General features: G+C 26.6%; 3 protein-coding genes across 3 annotated transcripts; 2 read left to right on the top strand and 1 right to left on the bottom strand.

Moving 5' to 3' along the window:
- The first annotated feature begins 167 nt into the window (after positions 1-167).
- On the top strand, positions 168-1350 carry LOC130443989 (28S ribosomal protein S22, mitochondrial). The gene is made up of 2 exons (XM_056778933.1): positions 168-334; positions 391-1350. The coding sequence occupies exons 1-2, from the start codon at positions 211-213 to the stop codon at positions 1308-1310; spliced, it is 1044 nt and encodes a 347-aa protein (XP_056634911.1). The 5' UTR covers positions 168-210; the 3' UTR covers positions 1311-1350.
- A 692-nt stretch (positions 1351-2042) lies between these two features.
- On the top strand, positions 2043-4002 carry LOC130444232 (BTB/POZ domain-containing protein 6). The gene has a single exon (XM_056779291.1). It carries the CDS (start codon positions 2397-2399, stop codon positions 3681-3683), a length of 1287 nt encoding a protein of 428 aa, XP_056635269.1. The 5' UTR covers positions 2043-2396; the 3' UTR covers positions 3684-4002.
- Positions 4003-6332: 2330 nt separating this feature from the next.
- On the bottom strand, positions 6333-22524 carry LOC130444230 (uncharacterized). Its single transcript, XM_056779289.1, has 5 exons — positions 22196-22524; positions 15411-15511; positions 15158-15352; positions 14899-15104; positions 6333-6735 (listed from the first exon to the last, which is right to left on the bottom strand). Exons 2-5 carry the CDS (start codon positions 15502-15504, stop codon positions 6577-6579), a joined length of 654 nt encoding a protein of 217 aa, XP_056635267.1. The 5' UTR covers positions 15505-15511; positions 22196-22524; the 3' UTR covers positions 6333-6576.
- Between the last annotated feature and the right edge of the window lie 1440 nt (positions 22525-23964).

Genomic DNA, 23964 nt, shown 5'->3' with positions numbered 1-23964 from the left:
ATAAGAATGAATAAATAATTTTTGAAGAAACTACCTCTGAATGTTTTAGCTACGACAGGATATTATAATTCTCACTTATAAGTATACCACGAGTTAATTCCATCAATATAAAATAATTTTTTAGCTTTTAAAAACTATATTATGAATTAATTCTTATTCATACGGATGTAGTATGATTAACAACAACCTACACATGTCATATATTTAAAAATGGCTGCATTAAGGCATATATCTCATAAAATAATTAAAAACGTTTTTAAACCCGATATTAGATTAAATATAGAAACTTGTGCATTATGTACACGATTATTACATTATTCTCCCATCGAATACGGTAGGTTTTATTTCCTTTTTCAACTTCCCGAACATTTAGGTTATAATTTCTTATAGATCAAAAACACGATCCAGCACCGAAATTTTTCAACACAGATATTCAGAATTTACTACGAGAACTTACAAGAATCGATTTATCTAAAGTATTTAAAAAAAGAAAACTAGGTACAGAAGGTTTAGAAGATCCTGAATACAAATTTTTAACAGATGAAGAACTTAAACAAGCATACGAAGAAGCGCATCAAAAGTCATACGAATTATTACAAATACCCCCAATAGTTGCAGCGAGGAAGCCGAAAGATCGTATTTTATCATACGATCCCGCTTTACAAGGTTTAGAAGAATCCAAAATGGTTTTTACAGATATATCTTTTGGTGTTAGAGATGCCGATAGGATTATCGTTGTTCGAGATCCGGATGGTACTTTAAGAGAAGCCGATTGGGAATTGAGAGGTAGGATGAATCAATTATATTTCCCCCAAATAGGTCGATCGTTGAAACCCCCGAGGATGTTTTTTGGAGAATATTTTGATAGTTTGTTGGAACGTAAAGAATATATTTTTATCCTCGATAGAGCGTGTATACAATTCGAACCTGACGATCCGGATTATCAAAGAGTAGTTTCCGTAACTTACCAACACATAAATGACCACAATGGTTTTGATATTTTACGATCTACAAGGCATTTCGGGGCGCTTGTTTTCTTTCTCGTTTGGAATAAAAATATCGATAATTTGTTATTAGAACTGATAGAAACTTGTCATATTAACGAAGCCGGTACATTATTAAACTTGTTTTCTAATATACATAACGTCGTTTTGGAAAAAAGTGACGAAATTTTCGCAATTGAGGATTACATTAATAAGTTCGCTAATAAAAAAGCTGCTTTACAATTGGGTTTACAAGCTTACAAAGATTTAGCAAAAGAAAAAAACAGGATCGAAGAAGGCATTAAAATTGCACATGGCATAAGATAATGCTAAATAATTTTGTTAAATATAGTTATTCAAACTTTTATCTATGTTGTTTTATTATTTTCCCTCGTTATTCCAATTAAAAAATATAATAAACCTGCTCCTATTGATCCCAAATTAACCCACAAACATTCATTTGTAATTATTATTAAAAAAATACATATTACGACGTTTCATAACCTAAATCAAATTATTTATAAGAAAGTTCATATTTAGTCACGTGAAACGATATTTTCTCGAATGTATCAAAGCAGAATCGATACACGATAATCGATATATAACTTTCCAAATACGCATAGTTTGTTCACAATATGAGCATAAACGTCAAGTTTGACATTCTGTGACTTGTTAGTTTATGACAGAAGCTATTTTTATAGCTTTTATTGAACTTAACGAATGCAATAATCAATTTTTCTTCTATGAAAGGCTACAACCATAGATATAGATGACGTTGCACAACGGTTTCGTCCGCTTCGATCTTTACATAGTAGGGTATAATCCACATTTTGTTTTCAAACTGAATCATAACGTGTACGTAGAAGAACAGATAGATTGGAGGTACTCGGAACACGTTCTATGTTTCACGAAAACAGATTTTTCAATACCGAACGTGTTTTATTAACTCCACGAACGCACAATTTCAAACTACGAATTTTTGACAGCAGAACCTGCTCGGGATTACAACTGCGAACAAACCTGTTATAAGTATATTATTTTAAAATGATTTATATTATTTACAAGCAGACTTTTAAAAACGTAACTGGTATTCATAGTAGTTAATCGATTCCGAATCATAGATAAGTTGATGGTTCAAACTGTCATTTGTTAAAAATTGTTATTATAATTTTCATTTGAATCAAAAGTTTAGTGTTAACAGTGTTAGTTATAACTTATATCTATTATTCGTACAAGTTTTCCACTAATCTCCTTTTGAATTGTATAATGATGGCCTTGGCTTTGTCCTAGTCATCACAGTTCAAGGCTGATAAACATATATACATAATAATATGTAATATTTACCTATTAGTTAGTTATAGATCGTGGTAAGTCGAAATTTTCTTATTTTACGTCGTAATATTTGGTCTCTAAATGGATAAAGAGTGCGTTTTAATAGATAGACTAGGATCTCCTTTGACTAAAAGAGATCGCTTAGTTACTTTTTTCAAGAAACAAGTATACGTTGATTGTACGTTTAAAATTGACGGCATCGAAATTAAGGCACATAAGTTGATACTAGCAAGCAGTAGTCCGGTATTTGAAAAAATGTTTTACGGTGATATGGCCCAGGACGTGATAGAAATATGTGATATTAGTGTCGACGAATTTAACCAAATGCTCGATTACGTTTATACGGAACGTCTCGATATTTATTCAGTATTAAACGCTTGGAATTTATTTTATATAGCGAATAAGTATCTATTGGAGGATTTAATTTGTGTTTGTCTGGAATTTATTAGGAATAATTTGACTATGAATAGTGTAGTTCTTAGTTATGAATACGCTGATATGTACGAACTATTCGATATTAGAAAAAAATGTTTTGAAGATATGGTTAATTACGTAAACGGTGTTTTTTATTGTGATTATCATGTAAAATCGTCCACTTTGCGTCGTATTTTAGACCGAATTTCATCACCTTCGTTCGATTTGTTAATTAGAGTTATACAGTGGGGTGTAGTTGAATGTGAACTTCGTCATAAACAAATTCTATCTAATAACGTCGTAAATATACTCAAGGAAGAAAATATCGTTAATTATTTTAATAAAGATTGTTATGATATAAAAAATTTTCCACAAAAAAACGATGATTTAGTAAAACAAACGTTGGAATTACTCTATGACGTATTAGAATGGTCCGAGCAGCCCTACGACCTGTCAAAAACATCTAATTTCGCCCCGAAATTCTGTCGTTTTAGGAAAGAATTCAAAATAGCTTGTAGAGTGGATTTACTACCAAACGAAGAATTTTCTTCAGGTTTTATAGTTAACCGAAGCATGTTTTTGTTCGGTATATCAATTGCCACCCCAATGGAACCCCCGAACGTACCTAAAAAACCCTTTTACGAAGGGGTGATTACCGTTCGGATATGCTTATGTGATAATAACATTCAAATAGTGGAACCAATGAGATTTAATGTTTCGATACCGTACAGTTCGATGAATTATTATTTAAATTTTTATAATTTAGCTGTGCTGGAACCGAAAAATTTGTATTATTTCAAAATTTCGTTTAGTAGCCCGAACGTCAAGGGCTCCACCCCTTTACACTGTTATTATATGAGTAATAAACTTTTGTGTGAAAACAAAGAAGCGTCCGTGACGTTTTTCGAAGTTAATGGAACTTTTATTAAGGGCGTCTCTTTTTACCCCGCTTAATTTTAATAATTTCTAACCTAATTTGTTCACAATTTCATTTTGTTCCTATAAAATAATTTAATAACGTGATTTTTCTGTTTTTATGATTTTTTTTTTTTCGAATTTATCAAGATCTGGATTATTTTAAATAATTCTTGTCTATATTGGAAAAATATTTTGATTTGTATGTATTTTTTTTGCGTTATCTACGAATTTTGAATGCTGTTTTTCCAAAATCGAACTCGAATTTCTTTGAAAACAGTGTATAAGAATCTTTGTTAAAGCTGTAATAAGTTTTGCTACACCCAGTATGAAAAACTATCAATAAAATTTTTCTTCATCATAATTTTGTTTTATTTTTTGTCTCACACTGTATATAAATTGTAACTTTTTACTTTAAATAGTATAGCAATCAATTGAATACAGGGCGAGGAACAATATTGAACATTTTAAATAGTTAATTAACTATTTAAATTATCTTTTACGAGATTTATACAAATATTGAATTTCGCTCCACCTGCATTGATTCAGTAACTCATTTTATTGAATATTTACGAAATTGATGGATATTGAAATTAGCGTTACCTTTAAGATTATAGTATTGATTCAGTAACTCTCTATACCTGTCGGAATTAACATTCTTTTCGATGAGACTGTATACAATAATGATGCTTTTTATACATTTTTATTTTTCTAATATCGATAATAACTAATTTTATCCATCCATATTGATGATATTTAGAAAATTGACAAATATTGAAATTAGCGTTACCTTTAAGATTATAGTATTGATTCAGTAACTCTCTATACCTGTCGGAATTAACATTCTTTTCGATGAAACTGTATACAATAATGATGCTTTTTATACATTTTTATTTTTCTAATATCGATAATAACTAATTTTATCCATCCATATTGATGATATTTAGAAAATTGACAAATATTGAAATTAGCGTTACCTTTAAGATTATAGTATTGATTCAGTAACTCTCTATACCTGTCGGAATTAACATTCTTTTCGATGAGACTGTATACAATAATGATGCTTTTTATACATTTTTATTTTTCTAATATCGATAATAACTAATTTTATCCATCCTTATTGATGATATTTAGAAAATTGACAAATATTGAAATTAGCGTTACCTTTAAGATTATAGTATTGATTCAGTAACTCTCTATACCTGTCGGAATTAACATTCTTTTCGATGAAACTGTATACAATAATGATGCTTTTTATACATTTTTATTTTTCTAATATCGATAATAACTAATTTTATCCATCCATATTGATGATATTTAGAAAATTGACAAATATTGAAATTAGCGTTACCTTTAAGATTATAGTATTGATTCAGTAACTCTCTATACCTGTCGGAATTAACATTATTTTCGATGAAACTGTATACAATAATGATGCTTTTTATACATTTTTATTTTTCTAATATCGATAATAACTAATTTTATCCATCCTTATTGATGATATTTAGAAAATTGACAAATATTGAAATTAGCGTTACCTTTAAGATTATAGTATTGATTCAGTAACTCATTGTACCTATCGGAATCAACATTCTTTTCGATGAAACTGTATACAATAATGATGCTTTTTATACATTTTTATTTTTCTAATATCGATAATAACTAATTTTATCCATCCTTATTGATGATATTTAGAAAATTGACAAATATTGAAATTAGCGTTACCTTTAAGATTATAGTATTGATTCAGTAACTCTCTATACCTGTCGGAATTAACATTCTTTTCGATGAAACTGTATACAATAATGATGCTTTTTATACATTTTTATTTTTCTAATATCGATAATAACTAATTTTATCCATCCATATTGATGATATTTAGAAAATTGACAAATATTGAAATTAGCGTTACCTTTAAGATTATAGTATTGATTCAGTAACTCTCTATACCTGTCGGAATTAACATTCTTTTCGATGAGACTGTAGTATACAGCAATGATGCTTTTTATACATTTTTATTTTTCTAATATCGATAATAACTAATTTTATCCATCCTTATTGATGATATTTAGAAAATTGACAAATATTGAAATTAGCGTTACCTTTAAGATTATAGTATTGATTCAGTAACTCATTATACCTATCGGAATCAACATTATTTTCGATGGAACTGTATACAGTAATGATGTTTTTTATACATTTTTATTTTTCTAATATCGATAATAACTAACTTTATCCATCCTTATTGATGATATTTAGCAAATTGACAAATATTGAAATCAGCGTTACCTTTAAGATTATAGTATCGATCCAGTAACTCATATTATTCAACACGGAGTTAATCTTTGCTCATCTTCTTTTTTATAAATCTGAAAATTTAGTAGTGGCTGTCAAAAATTTAATTTTACACATTCATAAGTAAATCTGGCAATAACATTTTATCAGTTGTTCAATTAAAAGTTACAGTTAAATAAATTAAAATTACGTGTATCAATTTTTTTCTATCCTGTATTATGAAAATTCACATGATGTAAAACAAATTAATTTCTCAAAAACCAACCATTGAAATATGAGTAATTAATATAAATTTTGAAATCGTATATACCTGTCAGTTCTTCTTCTTTTATATATCCAAGAAAATTTGGTAGTGACTACTGTTACGTGGGTAGGTAAATAAAACACTTGGTATTTTAATATTAAATATATTAATTTAAAAAATAGGTACAAAACTAACATCTAACAAAGCTAATATTCACAAGCGAAAGCCATGGAAAAATGTAGATGAAAAAATGACCAATTGAAAGTTTTAAAAAACCTTATCGAGATTTGTTCAGCAATATTTGACAAATAAAATAAATAAATAGAAAAAAAAATTTATGGTCATTTTTGAAGGTACGATCGTGTTTCTTCTAATAATTTACAGAGCCTTTATCTATAAACGAATACCAGGATTTCTAGAAGCGACGAAATTGAGTAATTCTTCGCTGTCTTCGCATACGAAAGGTTTGACGTGATGACAGGCAACGTCATGCCATTTAATACCGTCATTGTAGAAATTGTTGAGAATAGACAGACACGATTCGTCGTTACCCTGAAAGAGATTACATAGGTACGTTCGTTTGTGTATGTTTAATATATTTCAGACTCGATTTTGTAGCTGGATATCTCATTCGATTTAAGACCAGGTATAGAAAAACAATAAACGTCAATTAAAACGAATCATTTATACAAAAGTCTTTGTATTTAACAGTGTGTAGTTGATTTCATAAGAAATATTAAATAACGAAGTGATATACAAGGTGTTTGTAATGTAAGTACTTTTTAAAATATATTTATATTGATTTAAAATTCAATTTAGCGTCATCAAAGTCGATATTATATAAGGTCATTGACTTTTAAAGTTCGTTTAAATTTTGATCGCGGTTTTTAGGTGAAGTGAATAGATATTTTAGAGCTTTAGTCTAAATATTAAATTAAAAACAATCCAATTTTCGATAAACAAGATATAAAAGTTGAAAAATCGAAAACAAAAAGTTAAATTGTATAAATATACCGGGCGTATAAGAAAATTTGAAAAATTAGTATTAAAAACGATACAATTTTCGATATACAAGATATAAAAGTTGAAAAATCGAAAACAAAAAGTTAAATTGTATAAATATACCGGGCGTATAAGAAAATTTGAAAAATTAGTATTAAAAACGATCCAATTTTCGATATACAAGATATAAAAGTTGAAAAATCGGAAACAAAAAGTTAAATTGTATAAATATACCGGGCGTATAAGAAAATTTGAAAAATTAGTATTAAAAACGATCCAATTTTCGATATACAAGATATAAAAGTTGAAAAATCGGAAACAAAAAGTTAAATTGTATAAATATACCGGGCGTATAAGAAAATTTGAAAAATTAGTATTAAAAACGATCCAATTTTCGATATACAAGATATAAAAGTTGAAAAATCGGAAACAAAAAGTTAAATTGTATAAATATACCGAGCGTATAAGAAAATTTGGAAAATTAGTATTAAAAACGATCCAATTTTCGATATACAAGATATAAAAGTTGAAAAATCGGAAACAAAAAGTTAAATTGTATAAATATACCGAGCGTATAAGAAAATTTGGAAAATTAGTATTAAAAACGATCCAATTTTCGATATACAAGATATAAAAGTTGAAAAATCGAAAATAAAAAGTTAAATTGTATAAATATACCGGGCGTATAAGAAAATTTGAAAAATTAGTATTAAAAACGATCCAATTTTCGATATACAAGATATAAAAGTTGAAAAATCGAAAATAAAAAGTTAAATTGTATAAATATACCGGGCGTATAAGAAAATTTGAAAAATTAGTATTAAAAACGATCCAATTTTCGATATACAAGATATAAAAGTTGAAAAATCGAAAATAAAAAGTTAAATTGTATAAATATACCGGGCGTATAAGAAAATTTGAAAAATTAGTATTAAAAACGATCCAATTTTCGATATACAAGATATAAAAGTTGAAAAATCGGAAACAAAAAGTTAAATTGTATAAATATACCGAGCGTATAAGAAAATTTGGAAAATTAGTATTAAAAACGATCCAATTTTCGATATACAAGATATAAAAGTTGAAAAATCGAAAATAAAAAGTTAAATTGTATAAATATACCGGGCGTATAAGAAAATTTGAAAAATTAGTATTAAAAACGATCCAATTTTCGATATACAAGATATAAAAGTTGAAAAATCGAAAATAAAAAGTTAAATTGTATAAATATACCGGGCGTATAAGAAAATTTGAAAAATTAGTATTAAAAACGATCCAATTTTCGATATACAAGATATAAAAGTTGAAAAATCGAAAATAAAAAGTTAAATTGTATAAATATACCGGGCGTATAAGAAAATTTGAAAAATTAGTATTAAAAACGATCCAATTTTCGATATACAAGATATAAAAGTTGAAAAATCGAAAATAAAAAGTTAAATTGTATAAATATACCGGGCGTATAAGAAAATTTGAAAAATTAGTATTAAAAACGATCCAATTTTCGATATACAAGATATAAAAGTTGAAAAATCGGAAACAAAAAGTTAAATTGTATAAATATACCGAGCGTATAAGAAAATTTGGAAAATTAGTATTAAAAACGATCCAATTTTCGATATACAAGATATAAAAGTTGAAAAATCGAAAATAAAAAGTTAAATTGTATAAATATACCGGGCGTATAAGAAAATTTGAAAAATTAGTATTAAAAACGATCCAATTTTCGATATACAAGATATAAAAGTTGAAAAATCGAAAATAAAAAGTTAAATTGTATAAATATACCGGGCGTATAAGAAAATTTGAAAAATTAGTATTAAAAACGATCCAATTTTCGATATACAAGATATAAAAGTTGAAAAATCGGAAACAAAAAGTTAAATTGTATAAATATACCGAGCGTATAAGAAAATTTGGAAAATTAGTATTAAAAACGATCCAATTTTCGATATACAAGATATAAAAGTTGAAAAATCGGAAACAAAAAGTTAAATTGTATAAATATACCGGGCGTATAAGAAAATTTGAAAAATTAGTATTAAAAACGATCCAATTTTCGATATACAAGATATAAAAGTTGAAAAATCGGAAACAAAAAGTTAAATTGTATAAATATACCGGGCGTATAAGAAAATTTGAAAAATTAGTATTAAAAACGATCCAATTTTCGATATACAAGATATAAAAAATGAAAAATCGGAAACAAAAAGTTAAATTGTATAAATATACCGGGCGTATAAGAAAATTTGAAAAATTAGTATGAAAACGATCCAATTTTCGATATACAAGATATAAAAGTTGAAAAATCGGAAACAAAAAGTTAAATTGTATAAATATACCGGGCGTATAAGAAAATTTGAAAAATTAGTATGAAAACGATCCAATTTTCGATATACAAGATATAAAAGTTGAAAAATCGGAAACAAAAAGTTAAATTGTATAAATATACCGGGCGTATAAGAAAATTTGAAAAATTAGTATGAAAACGATCCAATTTTCGATATACAAGATATAAAAGTTGAAAAATCGGAAACAAAAAGTTAAATTGTATAAATATACCGGGCGTATAAGAAAATTTGAAAAATTAGTATTAAAAACGATCCAATTTTCGATATACAAGATATAAAAGTTGAAAAATCGGAAACAAAAAGTTAAATTGTATAAATATACCGGGCGTATAAGAAAATTTGAAAAATTAGTATTAAAAACGATCCAATTTTCGATATACAAGATATAAAAAATGAAAAATCGGAAACAAAAAGTTAAATTGTATAAATATACCGGGCGTATAAGAAAATTTGAAAAATTAGTATGAAAACGATCCAATTTTCGATATACAAGATATAAAAGTTGAAAAATCGGAAACAAAAAGTTAAATTGTATAAATATACCGGGCGTATAAGAAAATTTGAAAAATTAGTATGAAAACGATCCAATTTTCGATATACAAGATATAAAAGTTGAAAAATCGGAAACAAAAAGTTAAATTGTATAAATATACCGGGCGTATAAGAAAATTTGGAAAATTAGTATTAAAAACGATCCAATTTTCGATATACAAGATATAAAAGTTGAAAAATCGAAAATAAAAAGTTAAATTGTATAAATATACCGGGCGTATAAGAAAATTTGAAAAATTAGTATTAAAAACGATCCAATTTTCGATATACAAGATATAAAAGTTGAAAAATCGAAAATAAAAAGTTAAATTGTATAAATATACCGGGCGTATAAGAAAATTTGAAAAATTAGTATTAAAAACGATCCAATTTTCGATATACAAGATATAAAAGTTGAAAAATCGAAAATAAAAAGTTAAATTGTATAAATATACCGGGCGTATAAGAAAATTTGAAAAATTAGTATTAAAAACGATCCAATTTTCGATATACAAGATATAAAAGTTGAAAAATCGAAAATAAAAAGTTAAATTGTATAAATATACCGGGCGTATAAGAAAATTTGAAAAATTAGTATTAAAAACGATCCAATTTTCGATATACAAGATATAAAAGTTGAAAAATCGGAAACAAAAAGTTAAATTGTATAAATATACCGGGCGTATAAGAAAATTTGAAAAATTAGTATTAAAAACGATCCAATTTTCGATATACAAGATATAAAAGTTGAAAAATCGGAAACAAAAAGTTAAATTGTATAAATATACCGAGCGTATAAGAAAATTTGGAAAATTAGTATTAAAAACGATCCAATTTTCGATATACAAGATATAAAAGTTGAAAAATCGGAAACAAAAAGTTAAATTGTATAAATATACCGAGCGTATAAGAAAATTTGGAAAATTAGTATTAAAAACGATCCAATTTTCGATATACAAGATATAAAAGTTGAAAAATCGAAAATAAAAAGTTAAATTGTATAAATATACCGGGCGTATAAGAAAATTTGAAAAATTAGTATTAAAAACGATCCAATTTTCGATATACAAGATATAAAAGTTGAAAAATCGAAAATAAAAAGTTAAATTGTATAAATATACCGGGCGTATAAGAAAATTTGAAAAATTAGTATTAAAAACGATCCAATTTTCGATATACAAGATATAAAAGTTGAAAAATCGAAAATAAAAAGTTAAATTGTATAAATATACCGGGCGTATAAGAAAATTTGAAAAATTAGTATTAAAAACGATCCAATTTTCGATATACAAGATATAAAAGTTGAAAAATCGAAAATAAAAAGTTAAATTGTATAAATATACCGGGCGTATAAGAAAATTTGAAAAATTAGTATTAAAAACGATCCAATTTTCGATATACAAGATATAAAAGTTGAAAAATCGGAAACAAAAAGTTAAATTGTATAAATATACCGGGCGTATAAGAAAATTTGAAAAATTAGTATTAAAAACGATCCAATTTTCGATATACAAGATATAAAAGTTGAAAAATCGAAAATAAAAAGTTAAATTGTATAAATATACCGGGCGTATAAGAAAATTTGAAAAATTAGTATTAAAAACGATCCAATTTTCGATATACAAGATATAAAAGTTGAAAAATCGAAAATAAAAAGTTAAATTGTATAAATATACCGGGCGTATAAGAAAATTTGAAAAATTAGTATTAAAAACGATCCAATTTTCGATATACAAGATATAAAAGTTGAAAAATCGAAAATAAAAAGTTAAATTGTATAAATATACCGGGCGTATAAGAAAATTTGAAAAATTAGTATTAAAAACGATCCAATTTTCGATATACAAGATATAAAAGTTGAAAAATCGGAAACAAAAAGTTAAATTGTATAAATATACCGAGCGTATAAGAAAATTTGGAAAATTAGTATTAAAAACGATCCAATTTTCGATATACAAGATATAAAAGTTGAAAAATCGAAAATAAAAAGTTAAATTGTATAAATATACCGGGCGTATAAGAAAATTTGAAAAATTAGTATTAAAAACGATCCAATTTTCGATATACAAGATATAAAAGTTGAAAAATCGGAAACAAAAAGTTAAATTGTATAAATATACCGGGCGTATAAGAAAATTTGAAAAATTAGTATTAAAAACGATCCAATTTTCGATATACAAGATATAAAAGTTGAAAAATCGAAAATAAAAAGTTAAATTGTATAAATATACCGGGCGTATAAGAAAATTTGGAAAATTAGTATTAAAAACGATCCAATTTTCGATATACAAGATATAAAAGTTGAAAAATCGAAAATAAAAAGTTAAATTGTATAAATATACCGGGCGTATAAGAAAATTTGGAAAATTAGTATTAAAAACGATCCAATTTTCGATATACAAGATATAAAAGTTGAAAAATCGAAAATAAAAAGTTAAATTGTATAAATATACCGGGCGTATAAGAAAATTTGAAAAATTAGTATTAAAAACGATCCAATTTTCGATATACAAGATATAAAAGTTGAAAAACCGAAAATAAAAAGTTAAATTGTATAAATATACCGGGCGTATAAGAAAATTTGAAAAATTAGTATTAAAAACGATCCAATTTTCGATATACAAGATATAAAAGTTGAAAAATCGAAAATAAAAAGTTAAATTGTATAAATATACCGGGCGTATAAGAAAATTTGAAAAATTAGTATTAAAAACGATCCAATTTTCGATATACAAGATATAAAAGTTGAAAAATCGAAAATAAAAAGTTAAATTGTATAAATATACCGGGCGTATAAGAAAATTTGAAAAATTAGTATTAAAAACGATCCAATTTTCGATATACAAGATATAAAAGTTGAAAAATCGAAAATAAAAAGTTAAATTGTATAAATATACCGGGCGTATAAGAAAATTTGGAAAATTAGTATTAAAAACGATCCAATTTTCGATATACAAGATATAAAAGTTGAAAAATCGAAAATAAAAAGTTAAATTGTATAAATATACCGGGCGTATAAGAAAATTTGAAAAATTAGTATTAAAAACGATCCAATTTTCGATATACAAGATATAAAAGTTGAAAAATCGAAAATAAAAAGTTAAATTGTATAAATATACCGGGCGTATAAGAAAATTTGGAAAATTAGTATTAAAAACGATCCAATTTTCGATATACAAGATATAAAAGTTGAAAAATCGAAAATAAAAAGTTAAATTGTATAAATATACCGGGCGTATAAGAAAATTTGAAAAATTAGTATTAAAAACGATCCAATTTTCGATATACAAGATATAAAAGTTGAAAAATCGAAAATAAAAAGTTAAATTGTATAAATATACCGGGCGTATAAGAAAATTTGAAAAATTAGTATTAAAAACGATCCAATTTTCGATATACAAGATATAAAAGTTGAAAAATCGAAAATAAAAAGTTAAATTGTATAAATATACCGGGCGTATAAGAAAATTTGAAAAATTAGTATTAAAAACGATCCAATTTTCGATATACAAGATATAAAAGTTGAAAAATCGAAAATAAAAAGTTAAATTGTATAAATATACCGGGCGTATAAGAAAATTTGAAAAATTAGTATTAAAAACGATCCAATTTTCGATATACAAGATATAAAAGTTGAAAAATCGGAAACAAAAAGTTAAATTGTATAAATATACCGAGCGTATAAGAAAATTTGGAAAATTAGTATTAAAAACGATCCAATTTTCGATATACAAGATATAAAAGTTGAAAAATCGAAAATAAAAAGTTAAATTGTATAAATATACCGGGCGTATAAGAAAATTTGAAAAATTAGTATTAAAAACGATCCAATTTTCGATATACAAGATATAAAAGTTGAAAAATCGAAAATAAAAAGTTAAATTGTATAAATATACCGGGCGTATAAGAAAATTTGAAAAATTAGTATTAAAAACGATCCAATTTTCGATATACAAGATATAAAAGTTGAAAAATCGAAAATAAAAAGTTAAATTGTATAAATATACCGGGCGTATAAGAAAATTTGAAAAATTAGTATTAAAAACGATCCAATTTTCGATATACAAGATATAAAAGTTGAAAAATCGGAAACAAAAAGTTAAATTGTATAAATATACCGGGCGTATAAGAAAATTTGAAAAATTAGTATTAAAAACGATCCAATTTTCGATATACAAGATATAAAAGTTGAAAAATCGGAAACAAAAAGTTAAATTGTATAAATATACCGGGCGTATAAGAAAATTTGAAAAATTAGTATTAAAAACGATCCAATTTTCGATATACAAGATATAAAAGTTGAAAAATCGGAAACAAAAAGTTAAATTGTATAAATATACCGGGCGTATAAGAAAATTTGAAAAATTAGTATTAAAAACGATCCAATTTTCGATATACAAGATATAAAAGTTGAAAAATCGGAAACAAAAAGTTAAATTGTATAAATATACCGAGCGTATAAGAAAATTTGGAAAATTAGTATTAAAAACGATCCAATTTTCGATATACAAGATATAAAAGTTGAAAAATCGAAAATAAAAAGTTAAATTGTATAAATATACCGGGCGTATAAGAAAATTTGAAAAATTAGTATTAAAAACGATCCAATTTTCGATATACAAGATATAAAAGTTGAAAAATCGGAAACAAAAAGTTAAATTGTATAAATATACCGAGCGTATAAGAAAATTTGGAAAATTAGTATTAAAAACGATCCAATTTTCGATATACAAGATATAAAAGTTGAAAAATCGGAAACAAAAAGTTAAATTGTATAAATATACCGGGCGTATAAGAAAATTTGAAAAATTAGTATGAAAACGTTAGTTACCTGTGCCGCTTCTCTGTTATCGGGTTGAGCTTGTCCGAATCCTCCGGTTGCGCTCCAATCCCCGGTATTTCTTTGAGTAGTCGGTCCGATTTTAGCTCCGGATCCCGACCAGAACCACCCGTTGATATTTGGCGGTTGTAAATCGGCCCTTTCGCAACCGGCGAAATTACATTTTCTACCGGACGTCCAAATGTACCTGACGTTACCTGCAATTAATATTATCTAGACTAAAAAAAATTCATATTAATCAATAATCAACCTCTGGCTATTCTCTGTTTGATGAATTCGTTTTCTTGTGGAGTTTCCAATGAAACTGCATCCATACAATGCCTCCTGCAGATGTTTCTGGCGTCGAGCCAATCCACTTCCAATCCTCTAGTTGGTCCGTGCTCCCAACTGAAGAAATAGGAATGCGTCACGCCTCTGGCGTCTCTGTAAGTAGCATGACGTACTCCTGAGAAAATTCGGGATCATTTTAACTTTTTTCAAAAATTAAATCCTGCCAAACTTACTGTTAGCGCAACTCCTCGGATCCGGCAGAGACAATCTTCTTTGTCCCATTACTAATACAGCTCCTATCAGGAGCAACGTTAATTCCCTTAACATGCTTGATCTGGAAAAATTTACAAGTTATCCTGAATACGGCCCTGTCCAAAGCGAAATCGAGTTGACCACGCCTTTACCGCGTATAAAATTTTCGCGTTACCTTTATGTTTATAGTATTGATTCAGTAACTGGTTCTAATCGCCACGGAACTAAACTCGTCTTCTTTTTTATGAAAAAAAAAAAATCTACTACGAACTCGGGATTTTTCCATTAACTTAACACGCGGCGTTGGTTGTGTGTCACACATCACGGTCTGGCGTTCTAATATATATAAATATCTGGGTCGACGGTTGACCCGAGACGAATTCAAGTTATGAACGGCTTTCACGGTCAATACTCCCAGTCAATGAATACATTTCAGTTATAAAAATATTTATCGATATCGCGTATCGATTATTAATATTAATCGATTCGATCGACACAACGATTGTTGGAAATTGAAAACTTTCACGAGGACGTGATGTATTTGAGATATGTGGCAGTGAAATCCGCTTATTGTGCGTAGTAATTTTAAAGACAACTGAAATTAATTGTTTGTCGAGTTTCTTTTTATTTAATTAAGTAACAGGACATGAACGTCATTGTTTAATTTTCACTAATTTCTCCAAGTCACACTTGGTTAGAATAGGATTTCATTTTGTGTTTTATCGTTTATGTGCGCCGATGTTGTCACGTTTATGAAAGTTCTCGATTACTTTGTAACATAAAATTTTCACCTGCCAACGAAGATAATATTTTTTGTTATTGCCTGATTTGTTGTTACGTGCAATATGCAGGTGCTTCGGGTAACTTTTACTTTTCGTAATAATATGTCGGTATATAATAATTTCGATTCTAATTATAGATATTAGATCACACCGTATGTTTTTTATACGTAAACGAAACGGTAAATGTAAATAATGATAAAGAATTTGAGATATCGGTGTTAGTACGTAAAATTAACGATAGACGGACTCCTGGACTATAAACTATTCTAATAACGTTCTCTTCCTGTTTAATACAATGTGAACAATCATCATTTATAAAAGAATAATGATACAATGTATTGGAAATTGCATAACTCGATTTAAGTGCTTTACTATTACTAACAACGATTATGATCAGTGAAAATCTGTTGATTGTTGAAATGTAACAGATTGTAAATGCGTGGGAATTATAAATTGTTGTTATAAAAGGTTAATTCAACATAAATAAGCTTCCGTATGTTCCGCGCTACCTTTATGGTTATAGTATTGATTCAGTAACTTATATTTTTCGCCATAAAGTGACTCGTCTTTTTTATAAAATTGCGAATATTCTGTAATCTTTACTATAATTATTTTTGTACATTTTTATTGTTGTGATATCGATGAAACCTAAATTTATTCATCTGTTTGAAATATTTAAGAGATTAACATTTGAATCGCGCTACCTGTAAAATTATAGTATTGATTCAGTAACTTAGTCTTACCTTTTTTGTTTTTATATAAAAGCGCAAATTTTCTATTATCTTCCTACTTCCATCAAGCATAATAGTCATGATAATAACTATTTTTTTACATTTTTATCGAATATTTACGTGATTAAATTAAATTTGACTTAGCGTTACCCGCGATTGATTCAGTAACTCATTCTACCTGCCACAGATCTAATCTAGTCTTATTTATAAAGTTGTTTGGATTAGGTATAATAATGTACTTTTTATACGTTTGAATTTTTTTTGTATTGTTAATAACTAAATTTATTCATTTATTTAGAAAATTTACGAAATAACAAGTAATGAAATTCGCGCTACCTGTAAAATTTTAGTATAGATTCATAAACTTATTTTTACCCGTCAGAAAACTATTAATCTGAATATTCTATTCGTATGTTTCCAATAGGTATAATAATGATGCTTTTCATGAATTTGTATTTTTTTTTATATCGATAATAACTGAATTTATTCATTCATATAAAATAGTTATGGAATTTACAAATATTAGAATCCGCGTTACCTTTAAGATTATAATATAGATTCAGAAACTTACTCTACCTGACACGGAACTAACTTAAGCTCGTCTTCTTTTTTATAAAATCGCAAATATTTTGTAATCTTACCGTTTGGATTAAGTATAATAATAATAATAATAATAATAATAATGATGATGATGATAAATTTTTAATTTTCAATTTAATTTATCCATCCATATCAAATATCACGATATAAATTCATATTGAAATCCGCGCTACCTATAAGTTTTTAGTATAGATTCAGTAAATTATTCTACCCGCCATAGAACTAGAATCATCTCGTCTTCTTTTTTATAGAATTACGAATATTCTGTAGTCTGTTTACTTCGAGCAAGTATAATAATAATGACAATAACTATTTTTTTACATTTTTATCGAATATTTACGTGATTAAATTAAATTTGACTTAGCGTTACCCGCGATTGATTCAGTAACTCATTCTACCTGCCACAGATCTAATCTAGTCTTATTTATAAAGTTGTTTGGATTAGGTATAATAATGTACTTTTTATACGTTTGAATTTTTTTTGTATTGTTAATAACTAAATTTATTCATCTATTTAGAAAATTTACGAAATAACAAGTAATGAAATTCGCGCTACCTGTAAAGTTTTAGTATAGATTCATAAACTTATTTTTACCCGTCAGAAAACTATTAATCTGAATATTCTATTCGTATGTTTCCAATAGGTATAATAATGATGCTTTTTATGAATTTGTATTTTTTTTATATCGATAATAACTGAATTTATTCATTCATATAAAATAGTTATGGAATTTACAAATATTAGAATCCGCGTTACCTTTAAGATTATAATATAGATTCAGAAACTTACTCTACCTGACACGGAACTAACTTAAGTTCGTCTTCTTTTTTATAAAATCGCGAATATTTTTTAATTTTACCGTTTGGATTAAGTATAATAATAATGGTGAATGTAAATTTTTAATTTTCAATTTAATTTATCCATCCATATCAAATGTCACGATATAAATTGATATTGAAATCCGCGCTACCTGTAAAATTTTAATATAGATTCATAAACTTATTTTTACCTGTCAGAGAACTAAAATCATCTCGTCTTCTTTTTTATAGGATTACGAATATTCTGTAGTCTGTTTATTTCGAGCAAGTATAATAATAATGACAATAACTAATTTTTTACATTTTTATCGAATATTTACGTGATTAAATTAAATTTGAATTAGTGTTACCCGCGGTTGATTCAGTAACTCATTGTACCTGCCACAGATCTAATCTAGTCTTATTTATAAAGTTGTTTGGATTAGGTATAATAATGTACTTTTTATACGTTTGAATTTTTTTTGTATTGTTAATAACTAAATTTATTCATCTATTTAGAAAATTTACGAAATAACAAGTAATGAAATTCGCGCTACCTGTAAAATTTTAGTATAGATTCATAAACTTATTTTTACCCGTCAGAAAACTATTAATCTGAATATTCTATTCGTATGTTTCCAATAGGTATAATAATGATGCTTTTCATGAATTTGTATTTTTTTTTATATCGATAATAACTGAATTTATTCATTCATATAAAATAGTTATGGAATTTACAAATATTAGAATCCGCGTTACCTTTAAGATTATAATATAGATTCAGAAACTTACTCTACCTGACACGGAACTAACTTAAGCTCGTCTTCTTTTTTATAAAATCGCGAATATTTTTTAATTTTACCGTTTGGATTAAGTATAATAATAATGGTGAATGTAAATTTTTAATTTTCAATTTAATTTATCCATCCATATCAAATGTCACGATATAAATTGATATTGAAATCCGCGCTACCTGTAAAATTTTAATATAGATTCATAAACTTATTTTTACCTGTCAGAGAACTAAAATCATCTCGTCTTCTTTTTTATAGAATTACGAATATTCTGTAGTCTGTTTACTTCGAGCAAGTATAATAATAATGACAATAACTAATTTTTTACATTTTTATCGAATATTTACGTGATTAAATTAAATTTGAATTAGTGTTACCCGCGATTGATTCAGTAACTCATTCTACCTGCCACAGATCTAATCTAGTCTTATTTATAAAGTTGTTTGGATTAGGTATAATAATGTACTTTTTATACGTTTGAATTTTTTTTGTATTGTTAATAACTAAATTTATTCATTTATTTAGAAAATTTACGAAATAACAAGTAATGAAATTCGCGCTACCTGTAAAATTTTAGTATAGATTCATAAACTTATTTTTACCCGTCAGAAAACTATTAATCTGAATATTCTATTCGTATGTTTCCAATAGGTATAATAATGATGCTTTTTATGAATTTGTATTTTTTTTTATATCGATAATAACTGAATTTATTCATTCATATAAAATAGTTATGGAATTTACAAATATTAGAATCCGCGTTACCTTTAAGATTATAATATAGATTCAGAAACTTACTCTACCTGACACGGAACTAACTTAAGTTCGTCTTCTTTTTTATAAAATCGCGAATATTTTTTAATTTTACCGTTTGGATTAAGTATAATAATAATGGTGAATGTAAATTTTTAATTTTCAATTTAATTTATCCATCCATATCAAATGTCACGATATAAATTGATATTGAAATCCGCGCTACCTGTAAAATTTTAATATAGATTCATAAACTTATTTTTACCTGTCAGAGAACTAAAATCATCTCGTCTTCTTTTTTATAGGATTACGAATATTCTGTAGTCTGTTTATTTCGAGCAAGTATAATAATAATGACAATAACTAATTTTTTACATTTTTATCGAATATTTACGTGATTAAATTAAATTTGACTTAGCGTTACCCGCGATTGATTCAGTAACTCATTCTACCTGCCACAGATCTAATCTAGTCTTATTTATAAAGTTGTTTGGATTAGGTATAATAATGTACTTTTTATACGTTTGAATTTTTTTTGTATTGTTAATAACTAAATTTATTCATTTATTTAGAAAATTTACGAAATAACAAGTAATGAAATTCGCGCTACCTGTAAAATTTTAGTATAGATTCATAAACTTATTTTTACCCGTCAGAAAACTATTAATCTGAATATTCTATTCGTATGTTTCCAATAGGTATAATAATGATGCTTTTCATGAATTTGTATTTTTTTTTATATCGATAATAACTGAATTTATTCATTCATATAAAATAGTTATGGAATTTACAAATATTAGAATCCGCGTTACCTTTAAGATTATAATATAGATTCAGAAACTTACTCTACCTGACACGGAACTAACTTAAGCTCGTCTTCTTTTTTATAAAATCGCAAATATTTTGTAATCTTACCGTTTGGATTAAGTATAATAATAATAATAATAATAATGATGATGATGATAAATTTTTAATTTTCAATTTAATTTATCCATCCATATCAAATATCACGATATAAATTCATATTGAAATCCGCGCTACCTATAAGTTTTTAGTATAGATTCAGTAAATTATTCTACCCGCCATAGAACTAGAATCATCTCGTCTTCTTTTTTATAGAATTACGAATATTCTGTAGTCTGTTTATTTCGAGCAAGTATAAGTTTAAATTTCGCGAAAATGCCAATTAACGCGCCGTGTAAATTAAGTAGGTCGTGAGGTATGTAATAACGGTAACAAACATTCAGCTTCTTTGAAAGAATTCTTGTAAATATATTTGCGAAGAAGCGATATCTTCATATAATGGTAATATAAAACTATAACATATAATTTTATTACGTTATATATTACGAAACGTGGTATTTTCATAGAGAAATTATTAATTACAACATACGAACTATAGATTGACTAATAATTACTGTATTGAAGATAATCCACTTTCATTTATATTAACGAGATAACACGACTAAGAACTTAGTGTTAAATTTGAGGTTAGATCTGATAAATCGCGAGAATTTTTACGTGAATTAACAATTCAATACTAAACAAAACTTTTATTTCACAATAATAATTTGTAGTTTTGTTACTTACGACACAATCATTAAAACCAGCTCCCATATTTGTTTTCTCGATATCTACCGTCAAATATTACGCAATGTTTGAAGATGTTTGAATCTTTTGTGCAAATTTCAACGGAATTTGTATTACAATAGAATACTAAACATATATACGGTGAGTTTTAAATATATTAAGTCAGTGGCGTGTATATTTTAGGGGCTTGAAAAATAAAAAAATTATAATACGTATTAGAATCGTTGTAAAAATGTTGGGGGTATTATTTTGTTGCGGGATTATTTTTTTAGGTCAATAACCCCTAAATTAAAATAATATTTACGTCATAATTCACAATCAGTACGAGATTTTATGAATTTCAGTTGGATACGGTTCTGTAATATGACATTTACATTGTTGTCACTTATTTGGTTGTTTTTTTGAAGATATAACGAATTTTTTACGTGATGATCATGATTTAATAATAATTACTTTTAAAAAAATCGAAAACTAATAAATTTAATTGGTACAAACATGCAAAATAATAAAAATTTCACAGTTTAACGATGATATTTTCCAACTAGATTCAAAAATCGAATATATTACACTAAATTTATGTATTCTCGATTGTTTACACTGCAACACTTCACTGAATGTACGACTAGAGAAAACCCGTTATGAAAATACCATCGTCATACTACCGTTTTATATATTTTTTTTTTATTTGAAATTCCACCGAAACGCAACAAAAACTTACCAATTGGTAATCCGAAGAACTACAGCGAAGAAACACTATAAATGTACTATCAGGTGGACATGGAAGCGGCGTATATACTCGGCCCACATCCCCACGGCTTCCTAACCTAGATCGGAGCCGATTGTGCCTCCAGGTGGAAGGCTATCCCCTCTCCACTCAAACTCAACTTCATCTGCCGCCGTTAGGATGACTTTTGACCACTATCACTATCGCGTGTTGTCTTAGTATATTTAAATCGTATAAAAGAATAGAAAAACTAAATGTATAAAGACGTTTTTCACGATTAATAATTTCACAGAACGAATTCATTCGAATGTTACAAATAAATCGATTCCATTAGATTTCTACGTACTGTGAACAGAGCCGTATCCTGTTTCTCGACATTGACCGACAGAAGGTCAACAAACTGTGAATTATTTCGCATTTAAGAAATTGTCGTAAAAACAAAACAGTTTGGAAATGAAATTTAACGTAAAATTATACCGGGGTAAATAAAAAACTGCGCATTTAAATAACAATAATTATTTTTAAAAGTACATCGATTTAACGTATATGATGTAATAATTGCAATTCTTAGTGATAATAATAATAATTAAAGACAAATACAAACAAATACATACGCCGAGATCGTTCGGAATAGGTTAATTGAATTTTGTGATACCTTGAAAGTGGCAAAACCGATCAAATAAGGAAAGTATATTGAAAGGTAATTTTTTTAACCTTGTCTTTTTCAATAAGGACATCTTCGTTTTTTTACAGAGCCGTATCACTACTACTTTCTAAACACGACTATTAAATTTATCAAAAATTATTATTAAATACGTACATTAATGTTTAGATATTATTTTAAATCAGTGAAAAAACTGGTATTTCATAATACATTTGAATATATGTCATAACCTCAATTTATATCAATTAAATTGATTTATTTCTATTTTTGAATCATCTCTGGAGCCGGTCCTGTACTTTTACTAACATATTGACAGAAGTCTAAGTGTTGGTTGTTTTAAGGGTCTAGGTCATTCGATTGGATCATTATATCATCCTATAGGTATAGGACAGGGTCTTCAACTTCATAAATAACCTTAATAAAGAATAAAACGTGATTATCAAGACGTCTAATAAAATCTTCAATTTAATTTTAATGTTTAGTATATTGCAATCGACATTTTTTTCTATATAAAAAATTGATTCGATTCTCTTCCATCGAATAGAATCGAGTGATGGTTCTTTCTTCTAATTCGGTATACATTTGACCTACTTAATACAAAGATAATATGTTGCGAAAAAAAAAAATGCCGCATTATTTAATATTTAATGTGCGAATTGCATAATTTTGAACGGTACGTGAACATGTAGTACGTTATTATTAAGATGGAACATTACACGTAAGTAGTAGTTCAGTGAGATGGAAAGATGGGTCATTACCATAGATAAACTATAAACTCGTAGAGGGATCTGTATGTTTTGACACAGTATAACAGAGTAGTTCCGAGTACGGGATATAAACGTATTATTCCATAAAATGACAGTTTAATTTTTATATTTTGTTTATATATGCTAATTGAATGTGATATTTTGTGTTTTATTATTCTAGTAGTATATCAGATTGATTAAAAAGAGAATGTACAACCTTAAAAATAGTTATTGCTTTATAAAAACATTATGGTCATCTTTAAATCAATTTTGTAATATCGTTTGATAGCAATTAAAATGAAATTATTAATTATAGTGATACATAAATATATTAAAAATTGATTTCGACATTG

The sequence above is a fragment of the Diorhabda sublineata genome, chromosome 5, assembly GCF_026230105.1.
Source record: "Diorhabda sublineata isolate icDioSubl1.1 chromosome 5, icDioSubl1.1, whole genome shotgun sequence".
NCBI classification, from domain to species: Eukaryota; Metazoa; Arthropoda; class Insecta; order Coleoptera; family Chrysomelidae; genus Diorhabda; species Diorhabda sublineata.
This window is presented reverse-complemented; position numbering and strand designations above follow the sequence as displayed.